Raw genomic sequence first — 21,858 nt, forward strand, 5'->3', positions numbered from 1 at the left:
TATATGTTACATGTGAGGATATAAACAGGCTGTTTTATCACATGCTTCATCTCAAAAATAAATACAGTTCTTCTATGTCAAAAGAAAAGAAAGACAGGGAAGGGGAGGGGAGGGCAGTTGACAATGCTGCGTGATGTTAGGTCCACTGTCCCCCTGTGAATGGCACCCCAACAGCATTTACACCTGACCCACTCCAGTCTCTCATCTCTGCAGCTTGTATTCAGCACCTACCATCTGCATGCCCAGATGGATGGCCTCTTTTTGTTCAACCATTCATAGTGACTAGTGGGACGCCTCTCAGAGAAGATACTTTTGTCCATTTACATCACTCTGTCTCAGGAAAAACTAGGTTGTCTCGTGTCTTTCCAAAAGAAAAAAGCAATGGAAGTAGTAATCAAGCTTTGCATTGCTTTGCTTCATTCTGACCACCTAAGACCTGATGCTTTCCTTTCTCTGAGAGGTACTGTTCATGTCACAGTTCTTGTTCAGTCGCTAAGATGTGTCTGACTTTGCAACCCCATGGACTGTAAGAAGCTAGGCTCCTCTGTCCACTATCTCCCAGTTTGCCCAAACTTACGTCCATTGAGTCAGTGATGCTATCTAATTATTTCATCCTTTGCCACACCCTTCTCCTTTAGCCTTCAGTCTTTCCTGTATAAGGATTTTTTTCTAATGAGTCAGCTCTTTGAGTCAGGTGGCCGAAGTATTGGAGCTTCAGCTTCAGCATCAGGTCACAATAAAAGTGATAAACATCACTAACAAAATTAGGCTGGCTAACACTCCGGTATTGCTGCTGTAGAAATTTTGAAAACTGGACATTGTGCTCAATCTCGAATTTTTTCTTAAAAGATGCTAGATTTAGTAAATATGATTTTACTTTTGAAGGCAAATAAGAATTCTTCAGAATATGATTTTTCACAAAATAAGGATGCCGTTTCTCTTTAAGATGTCACTTGAGAAATATTTTTATTTGCATTTTCTGTGAACATAGGATTTATATTTTTTCTACTAAGAACAAGTTCTTAAGAACTAAAGGAAAGATGTATTTTTATGTAAAGTCTTTTAAACCATATGATAGAATTGCAGTTAATATCATTCTTTATTTATACAGTCACATATGCCTTTTTAAAAAACCTAGAATTAATTCATAGTCATTTAATAGAGTCCCACCCTTAGATTACTTTAAAAGCATTTTAGGGAAAATACTAAAATTGAGCTTTTGAAGTAATGTTTTAAAATTATAAACATGATATGTTTAGAACCATGCTATTTTCAAATCCCCACAAGTCCGTTGTTGTTGCTATTGCCTTAAGGGTTTATTTCACAAAACACCAAGTAATAAATTCATCACTAAAAATATTATAAAAATATGATTTCCTGGTATCCGTCATGTACTGAGCCCTTAAAGTGATCCTGGAGCTTCCAACCAATTTGAACCCAATGCGATGTACAGAGAAGTAAGAATTCTGAGATATGAATTATATTATTGATCCTTCCTCCAAATGGACTTGTGACCTTGTAACCATCATTGACATTTCAACATCTCTGAGTTAAGAAGGGAGTCTGGATTCGGAAGAATGGCATTTAAGGACAATTAGGCAAATGCTGGCTTTCTCCCTTGCTGCTAACTCATTTGCTCCTCAACAGCACAATTACGAAACCAAAGCAATTGCTAAATTCTCTTGTACAGCAGTAATAGGTTCAAAATAAAGTGAACTAATTTGCAAGGACTGGTTTGAATTCAATTTAGACAGGTTAATATAAGATGGGCAGGTTAATAGACAAGTGTAAGTTACTGTTCAGAATTAAGAAACACTGTCTTTAAGAATATGTATTAACACAGCTGTTGAAGCTAGTGGGTATGTTAACCTGCCTAAGAGAGTAAGAATTTCTTGACAAATGAAGCCTTACATCTCTTTGAACAGCTGTAACAAGTGACCCAGTTTATTTTGGGACCAAGTCTGCCCTAGGTAACTCCCATGCAATTCCCTGCTGACTTCATTTATACCAGTGACCATGGGCATAGTTTTATCCTTTGAAAGATTTTTTTAGTATTCTGGTGAAACAATGCAGTGATCGGAGAAAAATATCAAAAAGATTCAGCAGATATCTAAACTGAAAAGGATAATATAAAGAAGAAGTCTTAATTATAGGATTGAGAACAATAAATACATATTAATATAGAAAAGAAGGTCCTTTTATTCCTTCCTACTGGAATTTTATTACCCATGTGGTTTCTCTCTTGCTTGAAGGGGATTTTGGACTAAAGGGAGACAAATCTTAATTTTATAAATACATGTTCTGTTTTCCAGTGGCCTTCAAAACATTCCATTTTATTTCCTTGGAGTTATAAAGACTCCCCCTATTTTTCTTCCAGATCTCTCTATTTATAGTTGTCTGACATTGGCATGCATGTGCAATCAACCAAGAATTCCACCCACTTAAAAGATCTTTTATTATTTTGGCTGGAGAAGAAGCCTTAGTATATATTATCCAGCAAAGTTAAGGGTAGGATTCCAGGAATGCATTTGCTTGTTTTGGAACTTTTTAGCAGCTGAACAATTTTGGAGGTTTGAAAGTAGCAAAAAGAGAACTAAGGATAAACCACCAAGTCAGATTTGGAAAACAAATTTCATGGCTGATAAAGCAAAGCATGTCCACAGACACCGAACAGGTATTAGCCAGCCTTTTTCTACTCCCTCCACCCCCATGCTTTAGTTCTGCTTATAAGCCTTCTAGTTAGTAAGTCCAACTAGATTTCCCTACGAATTGAAAAAAAAAAAAAAAAGACGACACTCTAAGATGTGTAATAAATTCAGAGACATTACCCTTACGGAAATGCAAAAATAGAGACAATAACATTTTCCTGCATGTATTGTCGGATACCAGTAGAGTCGCAAACCCTCATTTAGGAGCTTTAGAAGTGTTTTCTTGCTTGGCGTTCTTGAACTTTCTTTGAATGTTTTATCTAATTTGATGATTAACTTCCAAAACATATTTTAAAGGTGGCAATGGCTTGCTAGAAAGTTGTTCTCCATGTTCATAAAGCACAATGTATTTAAAATAATATTTAGAGGAGTAACATAAATCTCAGTCTGTGTATTTATATTAGTGGTTCTCTATTGTATATTTCTCATCATATGTTAATGCATCCCATTAAGATATAAGTAGGTGACTTCTCAAGAAAGAAAAGCCCTGTCTTCTACTCTGCCTTATTGTTCAAAGTCGACCTAAAATTTTCTAAAGTAACAATGTATTGCAAAGGAAGTTCAAGCTTTCCATTTCTCTACAGTTGCTTGGAAATTTTAGAGGAAGGAAAGAACAGTTTTTGACACTAGGAGGAGCAGTTGAGTTGAGCCAGATCTTTGAATCATCTTTTTCCAGTTTCACTTTTTTTTTTTCTCTTCTCATTGTTGATCATTTTTCTTGTAATTCTGTTTACTTCAGAGTAACAGTTTTAATGTATTTAGTGCCTGGAGATTTCTTCTCAGCATATTTTCAAAGAAATTGTTCTTCCCATCATCCATCACCTTTTTAGGGATAGGTTTGTTAAGGTGACCAGCGCTAAGGCAGACGGTAGAACAGGCATTTTGGAATTCCTTTCTCTTCACTCAGAGGATGAAACTGAGCTGCAGTTGTCGACTGCCCAGCTCTGGGGATTTGAGTCCAGCATAGGAGGCTACGAGGCATGGAGTTCCTCTCCACACCCTTAAAAATGTGATTTTTAACACTTGGACAGTCAAATCCAAGCAGGTCTCTTGTCCTGACCTTGGACACCCACACATGGTATTGTTCGGAAGCCCCTGGTCTCACCTGCCTGCTTACAAAAAAAATCACAGTTCAGAGCAGTTTCTGGGGTGACTTATTTTCAGAAGAATGAATCATTAGTTCAGTTACTGAAAGCATTATGGAGGTGTGATGTTTATCTGATCTGTTCCCCCTTGCCACTGAACAGAAAACAATTCTTCTAGAAAACCAAAGAGTAGATTCTTGAAGGGGGAAAAAGGAGGAGGTCCTCAAGTAGGAGATGCCTTCCAGGCTCTGGTGGGAGTCAAAGAAGACAGCGTAAAAGTCTGTCCAAAGACGCACGTTGGAGGCAGGTACCAGGGGGATGAGGAGAAGGCTGTCTGAGCAAAAGCTGGCAAATCTGTCAAAGGCCTAGCCCTGATCACTGATAGTAGCTACAGCATAAAGTGATAACATGGTAAAAAGCCTGACATACACTCACTAATCCATAGTCCTGATGCTGCTGCTGCTAAGTCGTTGCAGTCGTGTCCAACTCTGTGCGACCCCATGGACTCTAGCCCACCAGGCTCCGCCATCCCTGGGATTTTCCAGGCAAGAGTACTGGAGTGGGTTGCCATTGCCTTCTCCGAGTCCTGACTGTGATGGGTAATAAACCATCGGACAGCCCTTTGCAATATAGAACTGGCTCTTACATATGTTGTCCCATCTTCATATGCTTATAACAATGTTGGAAGGTAGGGTAGATATTATCATCTTCACTTTATAGCTTGAAATAAAAGGCATGCTGAGGACAGTTGATCCATGCTATTGAGAGTTACAACTTAGATGGTATGCCCCAGAGTGAATCTTAGGAAATACTGTCATTTTGAAATCCCTGATATTCAAACAGGGTTATCAATGCCTGATTTTTGTTGTTGTTGCTTTCGCTGTGACTCTGGGTCAGGAGATCTCTTCTGGGGCCTGGTGTCATTCATTCCAAGTCTAGGTTTTCAGCAGTGGGAGAGCAGGGATGGAGTACAGACCTGACTTCCTCTCTCCTAGGGAATAGTGTTTGTAGCAGGCTGACCACCCACACCATCAACAAAGGTGTCTCCTGAGACTGCTGGGTAATGTGCCATTGGCATGAAGGCAGGTTGGTGGCAAGCCAAGGGCTGGAGAGGAAGGGCCTGCCAGCCACCCACGCAGACCCTGCTGGGGGAATTTGTTGCCCATTCCACACAACTCCCACTGCCCCAAGAAATTATCTTCTGTCATTTCGTGTCATCGCCAGATTTCTTGTCCGTGTCTTTCTTTGTGTAGCAAAGAATTTGCTGACATTAGTAACCCCTGGTGACGGCCAAGGGCAGGCCCCATGTGCTGTTTGCTACCTTTTAGAACAGGTTTTTCATTTCCCTTCTGATAGGCAGAAACCATCCATCTTCCCTTTTACTAATTGGCAGTACATGCCAGGCTTGGGAGTTGGCAATAGCAGTTGTTTTTCATCCTTTCAGACTATGTGTTGGACTGTTCATTCAAAAATACACACTTCTGGTGCAGCTAAAACTTTCTTTCTCCCATCAGCTTATTAAGGGATAAAACCCAACCACACTTCTGAAACAGCAAAGAGTTTCCAAGAGCAGCTGGGCTGCTCATTTCCCTGAAAGGACGATAGAATTAGGCTTTCTTGAACAGTTCCCCAGAACAGATCCTTGAAGTGTGAACTGAGGAGGTTCTTTACTTCTCCACAATATAAAATGGTATATTTGTATTCTGTGGCTGCTGTAGCAAATTACCACAAATTTATTGATGTAAGATACCACATATGTATTGTCTTCTCTTGGGCAGGAGCCTGGATGGGCTCAGCTGGTTTCTTTGATCTGGGTCTGACAAGGCCAAAAACAAGGTATGGGTAGCTGGTCCCTGTCTCAAGGCTCTTGGGGGGAATCTGCTTCCAGCCTTATTCAGATAGTTTGCAGAATTTAGTTCCTTATGGTTGTTGGACTGAGGTCCCATTTCCTTTCTCGTTGTCAGTTGGGGACCTCCCCTAGCTCCTGAAGGCCATGTATATTCCTTGTCACCATGCCATCTCCTTCTTTAAACGAGCATCCGTGCAACAAGTCTCCTTATACTTCAGATCTCTCTCTCTCTCTCTCTCTCTTGCTCTCTCTCTCGCTCTCTCTCTCGCTCTCTCTCTCTCTCTCGCGCGCCCTTCTGTCTCATCTATTCTGCCTCCAGGAAGAAAAAGGTCCCTTCTTCTAAATTATATAATCCAGCTTAACCTTTCTATTTTAAGGCCTTAATTGCACCCTCAGGATGGGTCCCTTTTGCTTGAAAAGTAACACATCCACAGGCTTCAGGGATGGATGGGTGAGAGGACATCATTGGGCCATTCTGCTTTTCATGAGTTGTACTGGGGTTTCCTATTCAGTGATGAGTTGTGGGGTGAGGCAGAGCGGAGAGGGCAAACCCAGCCATCATCCGATCAGGCACTGCCTGTTTTGCCCAAGCTCTGGCTAATCAGGTGACAAGCATAGGCCCCTGACCCTAAAGGTTCCATATTGCCTGGTTCACATTAGCTCCGCTCAAAGTCATGTATAAGGAAAAAGCCTGTTTCCATCCTAGCAAAGAGAATAAAAGAGATTATTCTCAGGAAAGCTCATTGTCTCTAAGAAAGTAAAAATTTGGCCTGACATTTCTTTCCCCTGTAGGTCAATGCTGTCCAGCAGAACCTTCTCCGTTGATGAAAATCTGTAATCTGCACTGCCCAGGGCAATAGCCATTAGCCCACCATGGCTACTGAGTACTTGAAATGTGGCTTAGGAACTGAATCTTAAATTTCATTTAAATTTAATTACCGTAAGTGCCCTACATACCAACAAGTTCCATTCTGAGAGCATGTTCGTAAGTCTGATTTGTTTGTAAGTCCAACAAAGTCAGCCTAAGTACCCAAGTAACACAATGGGCTATAGAGTACTGTACTGTAACTGGCTTGTAATATTTTTCACAGAAATAATATGTAAAAGACAAATGTAAAACATAAAGAGAGCATTTTCAATCTTGCAGTATATAGTACCTTGAGAAGTTTAATAGTACAGTATAGCAGCTGGCGTACAGGGCACATTCATGTCTTTGAGCGTTTGCAGCGTGAAGGTTCAAATGTAGGAGACTTACTGTAATTTAAATGTAAATAGCCAGCACTGGTCGCTACCAAACTGGGAAACACAGCTGTGGCTCAGCATGTAAACTATCCATTTATTTTAGGTGCCCACCAATGTAATTCAAGTGTGGGTGTCTGATGCTTGGAAACTGTACGCTCAAAAGTCCTTTTATACTCAAGTGCCTGAGGATCTTGCTTGATGTGTTTGCTTCTCACCTCTGTCTTTTGTTTGTAAAAACTCTGGGCCTCCCTAGTGACTCAGATGGTAAAGAATCTGCCTGTGATACAGGAGACGCAGGTTCCATCCCTGGGTTGGGAAGATTCCCTGGAGAAGGGAATGGCAGCCCACTCCAGTATTCTTGCCTGGAGAGCTCCGTAGACAGATGATCCTGGCGGGCTACAGTCCATGGGGTCACAAAGAGTCAGATATGACTGAGTGGCTAACACTGGAAAGATAATACTGTGGAGGACCCAGTAAGTGTGATAAATCTGCAGAGGGAATGGTGGGAGGGTCAGGGAACACCCGGCAGACATGCCGCCCCTGCCCCCCTTCCAGGGGCCATGCTCTTCCTTCCTGAGAGCTCTGCCTGCTTCAGCTGTCTGCATCCCTTTTTCCTCCTGTTCTCTCTGCATTTTCCTGTTGGGAACTGCTAGGGGTTAGACACACAGCTCTCTACCCTTTTTGAACTCCCTGAAGAATTCACCTCTTTGCTGTTTTCCTGGCCTCCTTGAACTCCCTCAACTCTGATCAGAAAATGCAGAAAGGCTCAACTTCCCCTTATCCACATATGAGATGCTATTGAGAGGAGCCCCACCTACTAAATAAGCCTCTCATGGCCCCCTGTGGGGACATATGTTAATTCTTTAACGTCAGAACATTGTAAATTGGCGCATTTGAAGTAAGTCAGAAAGAGATAAATATCGTATTCCAATGCATATATACGGAATCCAGAAAAATGGTACTGAAGGATTTACTTACAGGGCGGCAGTGAAGAAACAGACATAAAGAATAGACTTATGGACATGGGGAGAGGGGAGGAGAGGGTGAGATGTATGGAGAGAGTAACCTGGAAACTTACGTTACCATATGCAAAATAGATAGCCAACAGGAAATTGCTGTATGGCTTAAGAAACTCAAAAGAGGCTCTGTATCAACCTAGAGGGGTGGGATGGGGTGGGAGATGGGAGGGAGTTTCAAAAGGGAGGGGGTATATCTGTACCTATGGCTGATTCATGTTGAAGTTTGACAGAAAACAACAAAATTCTGTAAAGCAATTATCCTTCAGTAAATAAATAATTTAAAAAGCCTAAAAGTTTCTTTTCTATTAAATTGGAAAATTACATTGATACATTTTCAAAATGTTAAATCAGTTTTACTTTTTGGAATAAAACTGCCTTGGTGTTAAAAAAAATGCAACATTTTTAAGCATGAACAGAAATGCAGAAAATTTCATTGCTCATTTATTAAAAATTGCTGGCTTTGAGATCCCTTTCCTCAGCACTTATTTTTTTCATTTTTCTTTTGATTAAGCAAATATTTATGAATTTAGTGAATCGTCAGCCTCTAAATTAATATGAGCGTAAGTTGTCACTGGAAAAGATGATTTGATCAACAGTGCCATCTCTTGTATTGACTGTCGCCCACTTCACACTTGACCTTGGTTGATTTTCATGAAAATTAGGATTGGACAAGGGACCCAATCATTTGTGAGGACAAGGGGCCCCCCTCATCCTTTGGGGAGACTTTCTGTAAAGCTGGGGCTCAACTTCCCCTCATTGTGAAGAGACAGTTAATAGACTGTTCATGTTGACGAGCGCACCTGACATCTGCTCGGCAGCCAGTGGTCCTACTGATCCTGTAAAAATACAGTCAATAAATATTGTTGATACAAATCAAAAAAGAACAGAAAAGGGGAAAGATGCCCATGAAAGCTCATTATTGGTGCTAATGGCCAGAAATCACTTGAAAGTCACATAAGCTTTGGTCTGATAGGGGCCAACTTCCAATCTTAGATCTACTTCTGAACCATTTAATATTCAGGAAGCTCACTAGCCAGTCTGAGCCCCAGATTTTCAGTCCTTAACACCCTTGGCAGCATTATATTCCACCCCCGCCCCACTTGTGTTTTTCAACATGCCCTGCCCTCTCCTGCCAGTCTGAGGGTTTCATTCATTTCCAGATAAGTAATTGTCCTTGAAAATGAGTACCACTGCTATAAAGGGTCCTCAGATATCTGGAATATTCCTTCTGCCTTTCTAGAACCATATGCTGAATTTCTCGGAAACCAGATAATTTTTTAAAAATACTTCTTATGTAGAAACAAGAGTCCTCTTCCCCAGCAGTTCCTTCCTAAGAGTGATATGTTAGCAAATAGTGTTCTACATAATTCATGGAAAACTGTGATTTACCCTAAGTCTTGAAACTCATCTTATTAGACAGTTTTCCTAATTAAAGCGAAAGAAGCCCCATAGACAAGCACTGTTACCAAGTTCAAAGCATCTTTTAGACCTCTTCCGTACATGCACATGAACTCTGTACATAAGCTGGTGGGTAAGCCTAAACCAGTTTCATAGAACCTGGGTGTCCACTTGACCTGAGGGTTTCATTTGTGAGACTCAAAGTAATTATTCTTACTGACTGCAGCTCCTAAATGGGGAAGACTTATGCTTAGAAACACAGAGACTAAAGGCTGGGAGCATGACTTTAGTTTGGTTTGCCTGTCATCACTGACAATCAGATGGGTAGGGGACACCAAGGGAAACTGCCTTTTTTTTCAGACACTGAGCCAAGTCCATACCCCAAGGCACAAGTCCCATGTTACTTTGTTGTATCCGTCATGGGAGTTTTTAACAATAGATTTTATTTTGTCTTTGACAAAAACAATAAAGATACATGAAAAAGCCTTAAACACACATATATACAATCTGCAGGTCAATTATTTTTTGTCTCATCTGAAAGTGTTTTTAGATCATTTCTACATTTCGGGGTGTCAGAAAAATCCAGAGGTGAAGTCTCAGAGTGAGAGACATGTATGTATGTGGTTGTTATTACTCACCCTGACTGTAAATGACATATATGTGAATAGAAATAGCAACACAAAGGGATCGGTATTCTGGCCCTCACTGCATTATTAGCCAGCATATCTTTGTGTATCTGTATGTGGATTCTCTGCTGGTCCTCAGCTGAATTTAATCCCTCAAGACTTGATATACAAACATAGTGCCAAATAGAGAACTTCACTTAAATTATTCAAATCTCCCCATAAGTGATTTCCCACTCTTCCTGCAATGGAAAACATTTGATCATAAATTCAATTAAATCAGCCATCATCTTTGTGATGTTTGTCCAGCTAAATCCTTTAGTGAATAAACCAATAAACACACCAGCTCTGCGTGTGTGTGTGCGTGTGTGCGTGTGTGTGTGTGTGTGTGTGTTTATGGCATGATCGTTGGGGAAGAATTGATTTGAAGTCAAGACGAAGAGTAGTTCTCATTTCTTAGGCCAGATTTTGACCGCTTTACTGCAGCCAAGGTTTAAAAGATTAAACTCTTAGCAGGGATAAAATCATGTGCACTCCTTAAATGTATTGGCTTTTATTCCCCATCTCGGGGCCTTGTTTTAATATATTAAGTTTCATATCCAAACTAGATATACTTTGGAGATGTTAATTAAAGTGATCATACCACACCAATCATTTTTCTTCCTCTTACTTCACACTCTCTCCTGCCTAGTTGAAACGGAGGAAGCATGACTGTTGACATGCTTTTAAATTTCTCCAGGGGAACGCCATTATAGGGCTACAGTGCTATTGCTGATTTCTCATATTTATGTCAGCTGAAGAGGTGAGGTTTATTGTTGCTGTTGTTCAATTGCCCAGTCATATCCAACTCTTTGCGACCCCCTCATGTCCATTACATCAGTGATCTCATCCTCTGATGCCCTCTTCTCCTTCTGCCCTTAATCTTTCCCAGAATCAGGGGCTTTTACAATGAGTTTTCTGTTTGCGTCAGATGGCCAAAATACTGGAGCTTCAGCTTCAGCATGAAGCGCTAAGGTTTATTCGAGGTTTATAAATGTTGGTTACTTCTCGTCTTTATCCTAAAGCCTTTTAGACAATAGATGTAACCAACCGCTTCCCTTCTTTTTCACTATATTTTACTGCTGATCCTATTAGTTTGGATATAGCTGACCTTTATTTCTATGCATTATCTTTGAAAAAATTGGAAGTGAAAGTGTTGATTGTTTGGTCGTGTCTCTCTCTTTGTGACTCCATGGACTGACCAGGTTCCTCTGTCCATGGGATTCTCCAGGCCTGGATACTGGAGTGGGTTACCATGCCCTCCTCCAGGGAAATCTTCCCAATCCAGGGATCGAACCTGGATCACCTGCTTTGCCAGCAGTCTTTACTTTCTGAGCCACCAGGGAAGCCAGCGCATTATCTTCACATATGTGTATATTCTTGTGGCCTCTAGGGGGCAGCATGGTCTGGGGGGGGGAAAAAAGGGTTAGAAGCCAGCTACTTATCTCTGTGAACCATGAACTTCCAGATGTTCAAGCTGGTTTTAGAAAAGGCAGAGGAACCAGAGATCAAATTGCCAACATCGAAAAAGCAAGAGAGTTCCAGAAAAACATCTATTTCTGTTTTATTGACTATGCCAAAGCCTTTGACTGTGTGGATCACAATAAACTGTGGAAAATTCTGAAAGAAATAGGGATATCAGACCACCTTACCTACTTCTTGAGAAACCTATATGCAGGTCAGGAAGCAACGGCTAGAATTGTACATGGAACAACAGACTGGTTCCAAATAGGGAAAGGAGTACGTCAAGGCTGTGTATTGTTACCCTGCTTATTTAACTTATATGCAGAGTACATCATGAGAAACGCTGGGCTGGAAGAAGCACAAGCTGGAATCAAGATTGCTGGGAGAAATATCAATAACCTCAGATATGCAGATGATACCACCCTTATGGCAGAAAGTGAAGAGGAACTAAAAAGGCTCTTGATGAAAGTGAAAGAGGAGAGTGAAAAAGTTGGCTTAGAAGATCATGACATCTGGTCCCATCACTTCATGGGAAATAGATGGGGAAACAGTGACAGCCGTGTCAGACTTTTATTTTTGGGGCTCCAGAATCACTGCAGATGGTGATTGCAGCCATGAAATTAAAAGACGCTTACTCCTTGGAAGGAAAGTTATGACGAACCTAGATAGCATATTCAAAAGCAGAGACATTACTTTGCCAACAAAGGTCCATCTAGTCAAGGCTATGGTTTTTCCTGTGGTCATGTATGGATGTGAGAGTTGGACTGTGAAGAAGCTGAGCACCGAAGAATTGATGCTTCTGAACTGTGGTGTTGGAGAAGACTCTTGAGAGTCCCGTGGACTGCAAGGAGATCCAACCAGTCCATTCTAAAGGAGATCAGTCCTGGGATTTCTTTGGAAGGAATGATGCTAAAGCTGAAACTCCAGTACTTTGGCCACCTCATGCGAAGAGTTGACTCATTGGAAAAGACTCTGATGCTGGGAGGGTTTGGGGGCCAGAGGAGAAGGGGACGACAGAGGATGAGATGGCTGGATGGCATCACTGACTCGATGGATATGAGTCTGAGTGAACTCTGGGAATTGGTGATGGACAGGGAGGCCTAGCGTGCTGTGATTCATGGGGTCGCAAAGAGTCGGACACGACTGAGCGACTGAACTGAACTGATCTCTAAAATATGTAAGATAAGCAACTGATTTTTTTTTCCAACCTTAGCAAAACAAGTAAGATATCTGAAATAGAGAAGTCAGTGTTTCCCCATGGTTTGATTGGCTGCACCTGGCCGCCACTTTGGGCATCTACTTGGATGGCCAGCATTTTTTTTTTAATGCTTATTTATTTGGTTGTATCTTAGTTAGACCACAGGGCTTCCCTCATAGCTCACTTGGTAAAGAATCCACCTGCAATGCAGGAGACCCCAGTTCGATTCCTGGGTCGGGAAGATCCGCTGGAGAACGGAGGAGCTACCCACTCCAGTATTCTAGGGCTTCGCTTGTGGGTCAGCTGGTAAAGAATCCTCCTGCAATGCAGCAGACCTGAGTTGCGGTGCCTGGACTCTGGTTATGGCGCACTTGGGCTTAGTTGCCCCATGGCATGTGGGATCTTAGTTACCTGATCAGAGATCAAACCCACATCTCTTGCTTTGCAGGGCAGATTCTTAACTACCAGACCACCAGGGAAGTCCCTGGATGGCCAACATTTTTTATATGCTGGCTCAGTTACCTTGGAGGCTACTTAAATTAGACCAGGTTCCATGCCTTTGTCTCCAAATGGAACTAAATATATCTTATTTTTATAAAGATGAAGACAAATGGGATTTTTCCATTTACCTCTCATTTCTGGTCACCCTCGACTGAAGGTTAAAATTGTACCCAGAGTTCTAATTTTATCCAGTGGTCAAATCAGGCTTTACTCTCCTTTCTTAGAATTCAGCTACCTCACATGCCTTACTTTTAAGCTGTGATGCTGAAAGAATTCTGATGTCTCTTCTTCCCAAGGAAGTGAAAAATGTTTCCACGGGGACATCTTCCATCCATCATGATTTTAGCCTTCTTCTCTTACCAGCCACCACATCTTTGGAGTAATCCCTCACCTAGCCCTCGTCTCTGTATCTATATTCACTGATTTTCTCAATCCAGTCTTCATCTAAAGAATAAAATCCTCCTGCTGTATAAGTGAGATAATTCTTTTCTTTAATTATTATTTTAGAAATTTCTAGAAGCTGCAGCAGACATTGGAAAGATCTTTATTTATGCATTGATAGAAATGTTTTATGTCTATACTGTCTGATATGGTATCTACTAGCCATATTGGGACATTAACTTAAAATGTGGTTATGGCAATGGAGGTACTAAGTTTTGGTCTTGTTTCATTTTAATTAATTTATATAGGCATCATTATCTTATTTAATTTTAATTAATTTTAATTTGATAGTCATCTGTTGACTTGTAGCTACCAAATTGGATGGTGCAGAACAGAGCATAAATTCTGATCAGTTTCTAACCAGTATCTCACCAGAATATATTGTGAGGGGATTAGATTTTGCTGCTGAAAACCTCCTGTCCAGGCTTTTATTCTCTTGCTTCTTTCTTTCTCGTATAGCTGTAGGCTTAAACCCAAATCCTCTGACTCTGCCCCAGGATTTTCTCTCTCTGAGAACATCTGAGAAAATTTCAGTTTTCAAATTCTTCGATTTTGTTGAATATTGAACATATTTCTCCTGGGTATCCAGAATGGAATTTCAAAGCATGGCATGTGGATAGCCCTGATTCCGGGGGCACTGGCCATTTCACCACCTCAGCTCTGTTACCTCTAGATCTGGTTTTTCCTAAATATAGAAATAAAACTTGGGAATGTGTTAAAATGTGCCTAAAAGCTGCATAGGCCTGGCGCAAGTTAACATATTTCCTGAATTGGAATGCCCCCCACCGTTATATGTAGGGCTCGCCAGGTGGCTCAGACAGTAAAGAAACTGCCTGCAATAAGGAGACACAGGTTCAGTCCCTGGGTCAGGAAGATCCCCTGGAGAATGGAATGGCAACCCACTCCAGTATTCTTACCTGGAGAATTCCATGGACAGGAACCTGGCAGGCTACAGTCCATGGGTTGCCATGGACTGTAGAGTCTAGACACAGCTGAGTCGCATACAAGTGAGCAATTAACACTTTCACTTTCTTTCATATATATGCAACAGTTATTCACACTGACTACCAAGAAAGCCTATGTTTGTTCCATCCACTCTAAAGTGACCTCAGTATTCTTTTCAAATTTTCTTACTGGTTCCCCAGTAATCATTTTTAAGTGTTTCCATATGTTTACACATGATCTGTAAATGCATGCCTCAGTTTTTTGCAATATGCTGGTATTGCTGATTTTAAGACACAGAAGAGGTATTTCATTGCTTTTCTTTTAATGGTTTCCATCACGGCTCTGCCTTCTGCCTCATGTTGGACACATGACTAAATCCACCCTTTCTTCCATATACCTGGCAGTTCTAAGTACCTGGACCCCAGATGATAATCAGTGTGTAGTTTCTAAAATTCTCTCCATTTATCATTCTCTTATTTCAGCTGTAAAGATAGAATAGTGCTCAAGAAAATAAACAGCTCAGCAATTATGTCAGTTTGGGGGGACCTCTAAGCCCAAGTGGGTATAGAATAGCATCTTTCCATTATAAACCATTTTCTGTGAAGAGGTGAATGTAGCATTAAAGGCAAGAAGAAAGAAATGTGCAGCCCAAAGGCTGTGCTCACTTTCAGTAAAGGCAGCCTCAGCCCAGTCTGTGCTCACCATCAACCCACTCTTCATAGCACTCGTGCCCCCAGATCCACAACGTCCTCACACTGTGAGAGAGCGGGAGCCACAGTGTTCTTTAAGAGACCCGCCTCTTGGAAAAGCCTAGGCACCCCCACACCACAGGGCACGTGGGAACGAAATAGGAAGGGATCATGAGTTTCTTGTCAACCCCTTGTTAGGAATGGGCTTTGTGTTTTTAGTTGGAGTATACTTGCCTTACAGTGTTGGGTTAGTTTCTGCTGTACAACAATTCGAATCAGCTATAAGTATACATATATCCCTTCCCTCTTGAGCCTCCCTCCTACTCCCGTCCCCCACATCAAGGTCATCCCAGGGCACCGCGCTGAGCTCCCTGTATTATACAGCAGCTTCCCACTAGCTGCTTATTTTACACGTGTGTGTGTGTGTTACACGCTCAGTCGTGTCCAACTCTTTGCAGTCATACAAACTGTAGCCCACCAGGCTCCTCTGTCCATGGAATTCTCCAGGCAAGAGTACTGGAGTGGATTGCCATTCCCTTCTCCAGAGGATTTTCCCAACCCAGGGATCGAACCCTGGTCTCCTGCATTGCAGGCAGATTCTTTACCGTTTGAGCTACAGGGAAGTCCTTATTTTATACATGGTAGTGTATTTTATGTCAGTTGTGGGCTTTAAGACTGGGCTCCCATGCACAGAGCCCGTTCCCTGCCATTTTAAGATGGGTTGACCTCCTGTTAATGGACATGAGGGTCATCTGCAGGGAAATCATTGGCCTGAAGTCTCTCTAATGTAGTAGCTACTTCTGTGCTGAGAACAGCTGTTTGTAAACTCCAGAAGCTCTTGTAGTCCATTTGATAACAGTGATGTAATCATGCGCAGATTCATACAGGTATAGAGACCAAAAATGAAAGGTCAAAGGCAAGGGCTTAGAACTAGGATAAGAATGTAAGGGACCAGTTCTTAACTCCTCTGCAGCTGGAATGCGCCCTGCAGCTTCATTGCTAAAAATCACTCTGTAAATTGAACATTCTAATGTAAGGGGGAATGCTGTGTTTTTATGAAAATACATAAAATAATCTTTCTAAAAATTAACGAAATCTTTCCTCTGATGGTTCTTGTATTTATAACATACATCATATCGCGGAGTAGGATAAATTATTTTCCAGGCCTTGAACCACAAAACAAAAACAAACACAGCAAGAAATGTTTTCTCCAGACTAAATTCAGCATCAGTCCTGGACATGTAAGTAGTTACCAGTAATCCCTCTCCAAACACGCGAAGCGGTGACTCAGGATTTCAGTGCATGTCAGCTTGATGTGCTCTGAAGGCCCTGGTTCACATGTGGGTGAGTCACTCTGTTTGGGGGCCATTTGAACAGGAAGGTTGGGAAGAGGAAAGGAGGAATGAGGATGGCAGAGTGGAAGAAAGGCTTTTGCTTTGTTGTCTTGATGAATCTGAACTTGAGGTCAGCACGCTAGGTCCTGGTGTATGTATGTATGTGGTAGTTGCTCAGTGGTGTCCGACTCTTTGGGACAGCATGGACGGAGGCTCTCCAGGCCCCTCTGTCCATGGGGTTCTCCAGGCAAGAATACTGGAGTGGGCTGTCATTCCCTTCTCCAGGGGATCTTCCCGACCCAGGGACTGCTGGGTCTTCGGGTCTTAGGCAGATTCTTTATCATCTGAGCCACCAGAGAAGCCCAGGGCCTGGTAGGTAGAAGGAAACCAAGACATGTGAGATAGGACTTCCCTCGTGGTCCAGGGGTTAAGAATCTGCCTGCCGACGCGGGAGACATGGGTTCAATCGCTGCTCCAGGAAGATTCCACCTGCCAAGGGGCAACTACACCCATGAGCCACAACTAGCACCTGAGAGCCCATGCTCAGCAACAAGAGAAGCCACGGCAATGAGAAGCCCTTCTTAAACCGCAATGCTGGTATAGGCACATGGACCCATTTATTTACTGCTGATGGCACTGGAGACTGGTAAGCAATGTAGAATACGGAACATGTTAAAAGCTGTAAACATATTCATTTATGGCACATTCAAGAAATATGGCTTAGCGTCGTCTAAATGTTCGGATACTTGGGAATGCGCAGATGAGGATCTTGTTTTCATAAACTTGTTTTCATTCACTTTCTAGAATGTCTAGGACAATAAACAAGTAATAAAACGAACCAAGTAATCTCAGAGAGTGATGACTACGTGAAGACAATAAAACATGGCAGTAAGATTTTTTTTTTCGTTTTTAAAGAAATAGCATTGGCAAGTTGTAAACCGTATGAAAGCTGAAACTTTGACTATTTTGTTTCTATATTCTTTGTAACCTATGACATAGCCCGTCACATAGTAGGCACTCAAGAAATATGTGTTTAAGAATGAAGGTGGTAAGAGTGTAGTAAGTGTAAGGAGAGTGAAAAGAGATGGGATTAGAGACTGGAGGCAGAGGCCAGGTGAGGAAAGGCTTTGTAGGCTACAGTTGAGAGTGAGTGAATGTTAGTCACTCAGTCAGGTCTACTCTTTGCGACCCCGTGGACTGTAGCCCACCAGGCTCCCCTGTCCATGGAATTCTCCTGGCAAAGATGCTGGAGTGGGTTGTCATTTCCTTCTCCACAGCTGAGATGTGATGTCCAATAGGAAGCCTGGGGAATCAAGTTTATGACCTAGTAATCTGACTCTTTTGGGGGGGGCTCCAAAATCACTATAGATGGTGACTGCAGCCTTGAAATTAAAAGACGCATACTCCTTGGAAGGAAAGTTATCACCAACCTAGACAACATATTAAAAAGCAGAGACACTGCTTTGCCAACAAAGGTCCATCTAGTCAAGGCTATGGTTTTCCAGTGGTCATGGATGGATGTGAGAGTTGGACTGTGAAGAAAGCTGAGCTCCGAAGAATTGATGCTTTTGAACTGTGGTGTTGGAGAAGACTCTTGAGAACCCCTTGGATTGCAAGGAGATCCAACCAGTCCATTCTAAAGATCAGTCCTGGGTGTTCATTGGAAGGACTGATGTTGAAGCTGAAACTCCAATACTTTGGCCACCTGATGCGAAGAGCTGACTCATTGGAAAAGACCCTGATGCTGGGAAAGATTGAAGGCAGGAGGAGAAGGGGACGACAGAGGATGAGATGGTTGGATGGCATCACCGACTCAATGGACACGAGTTTGGGTGGACTCTGGGGGGTGATGATGGGAGGCCTGGAGTGCTGTGGTCCATAGGGTCACAAAGAGTTGGACACAACTGAGTGACTGAACTGAGCTGATACACACAGTAGTAAACATTGAATTGATTTTTAAAAAATCACAATCTCTATAGACATATGAGATGTCTTATTTTCTTTTCTATGATTCAAGATTTTGTAAATTCTCTAGAGTGATATGCCTTACTTTTATAATGAGGGGGCAAAGATATAAACAGAGACTCTAGAAGGGTGATATAGAGAAGAGAGCTTCTGCATTCAAGACACGTAACATGTTTCACCCCCACTTGCTGTGTGACTCTGGCTGCTGTGGGCTCCTCCCCTCTGAGCCTCAGTTCCCTCATCTGTAAGACAAGATAGTAGTGATCATCTCATAGCTCGGAATGCTAAATAAGGGAGACTGTGTATGCAGAGTCGCTAGCACATAGTGAATCTTCAATAAATGCTTTGTCTCCTCTGTGTACCTTCCCGTAGTCTTTTTTTTTAAACATTTATTTATCTGGCTGCATTGGGTCTCAGTTGCATCATGTAGGATCTCTCCTTTTGGCATGTGGGCTGTCTAGTTGTGGCACCTAGGTTCCCGAGCCCCCAGGCTCGGCCAGGTTCCAGAGCTTGGACTCAGTAGTTCCATGGCATATGAAATCCTAGTTCCCGGACCAGGGATCGAACTCTCCTCCCATGCATTGCACGGCAGATTCTTAACCACTGGAACACCAGGAAAGTCCCTCCCATAGTATTGAAAACAAAGGTGTCCGTTGCTGGCTGGTCATGTCTTTTGTGACAATCAGGGATGAATAGATAGTTCAACAGGTAGTTGGTTCATTGTGTGGCCAACAGGACACTCTTTGCAGGAAAGATGGGAGGTTTAGGAGCAATAAGCATTAAAAGCTATTTGACTTTTCTTCCTAAAGATCATCAGCCCTCATAGAGGACACCCAACTTGTCAGTCTTAATCCAAGTCTTGTTTTAGATATAAACACACAGGCCATCACTTCTTTACATCATAATGAAATCATATTTTCCAGATGCAATGTCATAAGATAAAGAAACCGAGAGTCTCCAGAAAATGTATTTAACATTTGCCTGGAACCAAACTTTAATAACCCATAAGCTCTGACCTAACTGAATATTCTTTCATATGAATTTAAATGGAGAACTGGTTTTGGTGATTTTCTCCATCCTAACCATTTAATATCTTTAACCTACAAGGCAACAATTCCGTTTGTTTTTTTTATTAAGGGGTAGGGAAACATTATCTCTTCTATATCAGCACAGGATGCTAAACCGTATGTTTGCCTTTAAAAAAAAAAAAAACTTTCCTTTTTACATTTTTCTTGTTATCTTGGATCATGTCCAGTCTCTAAGGAAATAAACATGTGAAGAAAGAGTTCTGTGGAATGTTAACTGCACTGATATTTTTCTTCTTTTATCATGCCTCCAAGATTTGCCAAAGTTGATATAAATTCACCATGCCTTCTTTAAAAAGCATAACAGCAAGGCATTCTTCCTGTAGGAATCGGACTGCAAAAGGTGATTTCCTTTTAGTCCATTTGGTTTAAGCCTGTAAAAAGCATTAAGCGAAGAATCTGATATATTTGTTAGGGCATTTATTGCATTACTAAGTTATATTTTCAGTTCTTAGTGAAAGGTTTATTGAGAACATAAACTTTGAAGAGGTTTTGTTCAGGATTAAAGAATATTTTTTTTCTTCTCTTTTGGTGAAATATTATCACACAAAATGATATCTTTCAGGAGCTATTTTTAGCATTGTTTATAGTTAAAGGACACACGGTTCCATTCTAGCAAAGCAAATATCAGCTTCCAATACCAGCCTCTGATGATGAGATTTGTAGCTTCTCTAGGGTTTCAGAGGCACGAAAGGCTGTGAAGTTACCATTTTCCATTAACTCAATTTACCCTAATATAGATGCACCAATAAGTTAAACTGTTTTGCAGGAGTATTTTAGAGTGAAAATGGTTTTCATATGGGACTAAATATTTATGACTGATCCATCTGAAATGTAAAAACATGAGCCATTGCTAAACTTTAATGTGGATTGATTTCTTTTTTGATAGAGGAAGATTTGAATTTAATCTCTTGGTGCAATCTTCTATCATCAAAAAAATGAGAGTTGTCTTTTTCAGATGAAACAGTGCTATCGTCAACCACTTTGAATTCAGGAAAATTGGATAATCTTCATTCTCTCAATAGCATAAATATCAAAAACATCACAAGGGTAGAAAGCTCATTAGCTGTTTACTTTACTTCACTCTTGATTTACTAAAAATGTTTGGAAAACGTATGAAATAGGTGAAATAATATAGTACTTTAATTGATTTCAACACGTTTGGGGAAGAAAAGATCAATCTTAACAGCAGTACTATGGAGTAGAAGAGGGCTAGTAATTTTATCCTAATTCTGCATGCAGAAGTCAGAAAGTTTACGAGTTGTTGATATCCTTCAGATAACAGTGGAATTTTATGTGGGGGAAGGTCACGTGGTTATGAAGGGTTAGCGTTTATGATAGGTGGTAACAATAAGCAAAATAACTGGGAGATTGGAAATGAATTCTGCTGTTGAATGCACATCCTTTGGGTTTTGAAGACATTCTACACCTATTTGTAAGTTTAGAATTTTTTTTTACTATTCTATAAGTTTTAACCTGATTACAAGGATTAATTATTATTTCCATATTTTTCATTTATTTTACTGAAAGAAGATACTTCCTTTTCTACCATGTCCTTCAATCAGAGGATTGAAAAGTCACTCTTCTTCTGTTCACATTATTAAAGTAAAATACTAAACAAAAATGTAATATCTTATGAACACTATTCAGCAAAATCTAGGAATGTTTTCTAAAATGTAAGTATAATGCCTGACAGCTTTGTGCTATTCCTGTAAAAGAAAATTGTCAGTATTTGGCAAGCTGTAATAAATCTTCAGTAAATTTTTAAAAATTATATAGTGTGTAGAATTAGAGGTGAGATGCATGGGGATTATAGTGTTTTATATAAACTACTAAAAACCACAATTTTACAACTCAAAAAAGCCACTGCTACTAGGTGCTGGGGAAGTGGCATCTCTGCAGAAACAGTGTGGTCAACCAGTTAGCTCTTCCTTTCCTATGAGCAAGTTGCATGGGAGCATGATCTGAATTTGTGGTAAAGTAAAAGTAAGTGTAAATACACAGGGCTTTTGTTGCAAAAAGTGTAACAAGGAGTTCACTTATATTAACTGTTCCCCATGAATATTTAATGATAATGTCTGCATCTTAGATTTATGAAATGTAACTGTGAAAATCTATAGCTCTGTAGTAGTACATGCAAAAAGCTAGTACAGTTACAGACAAAAGTTAACCCTGGGTCAGGAAGATCCCCGGAGAAGGGAATGGCTCCCCATTCCAGTGTTCTTGGGGTTTCCCCGGTGGCTCAGATGGTAGAGAATCTGCCTGCAATGCGA

The 21,858-nt window shown here is 41.1% G+C and overlaps 1 protein-coding gene across 4 annotated transcripts in view; it reads left to right on the plus strand.

The window, feature by feature from the left end:
- The window catches only part of CDK14 (cyclin dependent kinase 14), a 677,451-nt gene that overhangs the window by 530,326 nt on the left and 125,267 nt on the right, over window positions 1-21,858 (plus strand). The window contains exon 13 of one of the 4 annotated variants that reach the window (XM_027968434.3): window positions 6,435-21,209. The exons of the other annotated variants lie outside the window; for them this stretch is intronic. Within the exon in view, the coding sequence (XP_027824235.1) occupies window positions 6,435-6,480 (46 nt within the window). The 3' untranslated portion in view covers window positions 6,481-21,209. Of the gene's footprint in view, window positions 1-6,434; window positions 21,210-21,858 lie in introns of those variants that run through there. 4 annotated transcript variants of the gene reach the window in all.

The sequence above is a fragment of the Ovis aries genome, chromosome 4, assembly GCF_016772045.2.
Source record: "Ovis aries strain OAR_USU_Benz2616 breed Rambouillet chromosome 4, ARS-UI_Ramb_v3.0, whole genome shotgun sequence".
Classification (NCBI taxonomy): Eukaryota; Metazoa; Chordata; class Mammalia; order Artiodactyla; family Bovidae; genus Ovis; species Ovis aries.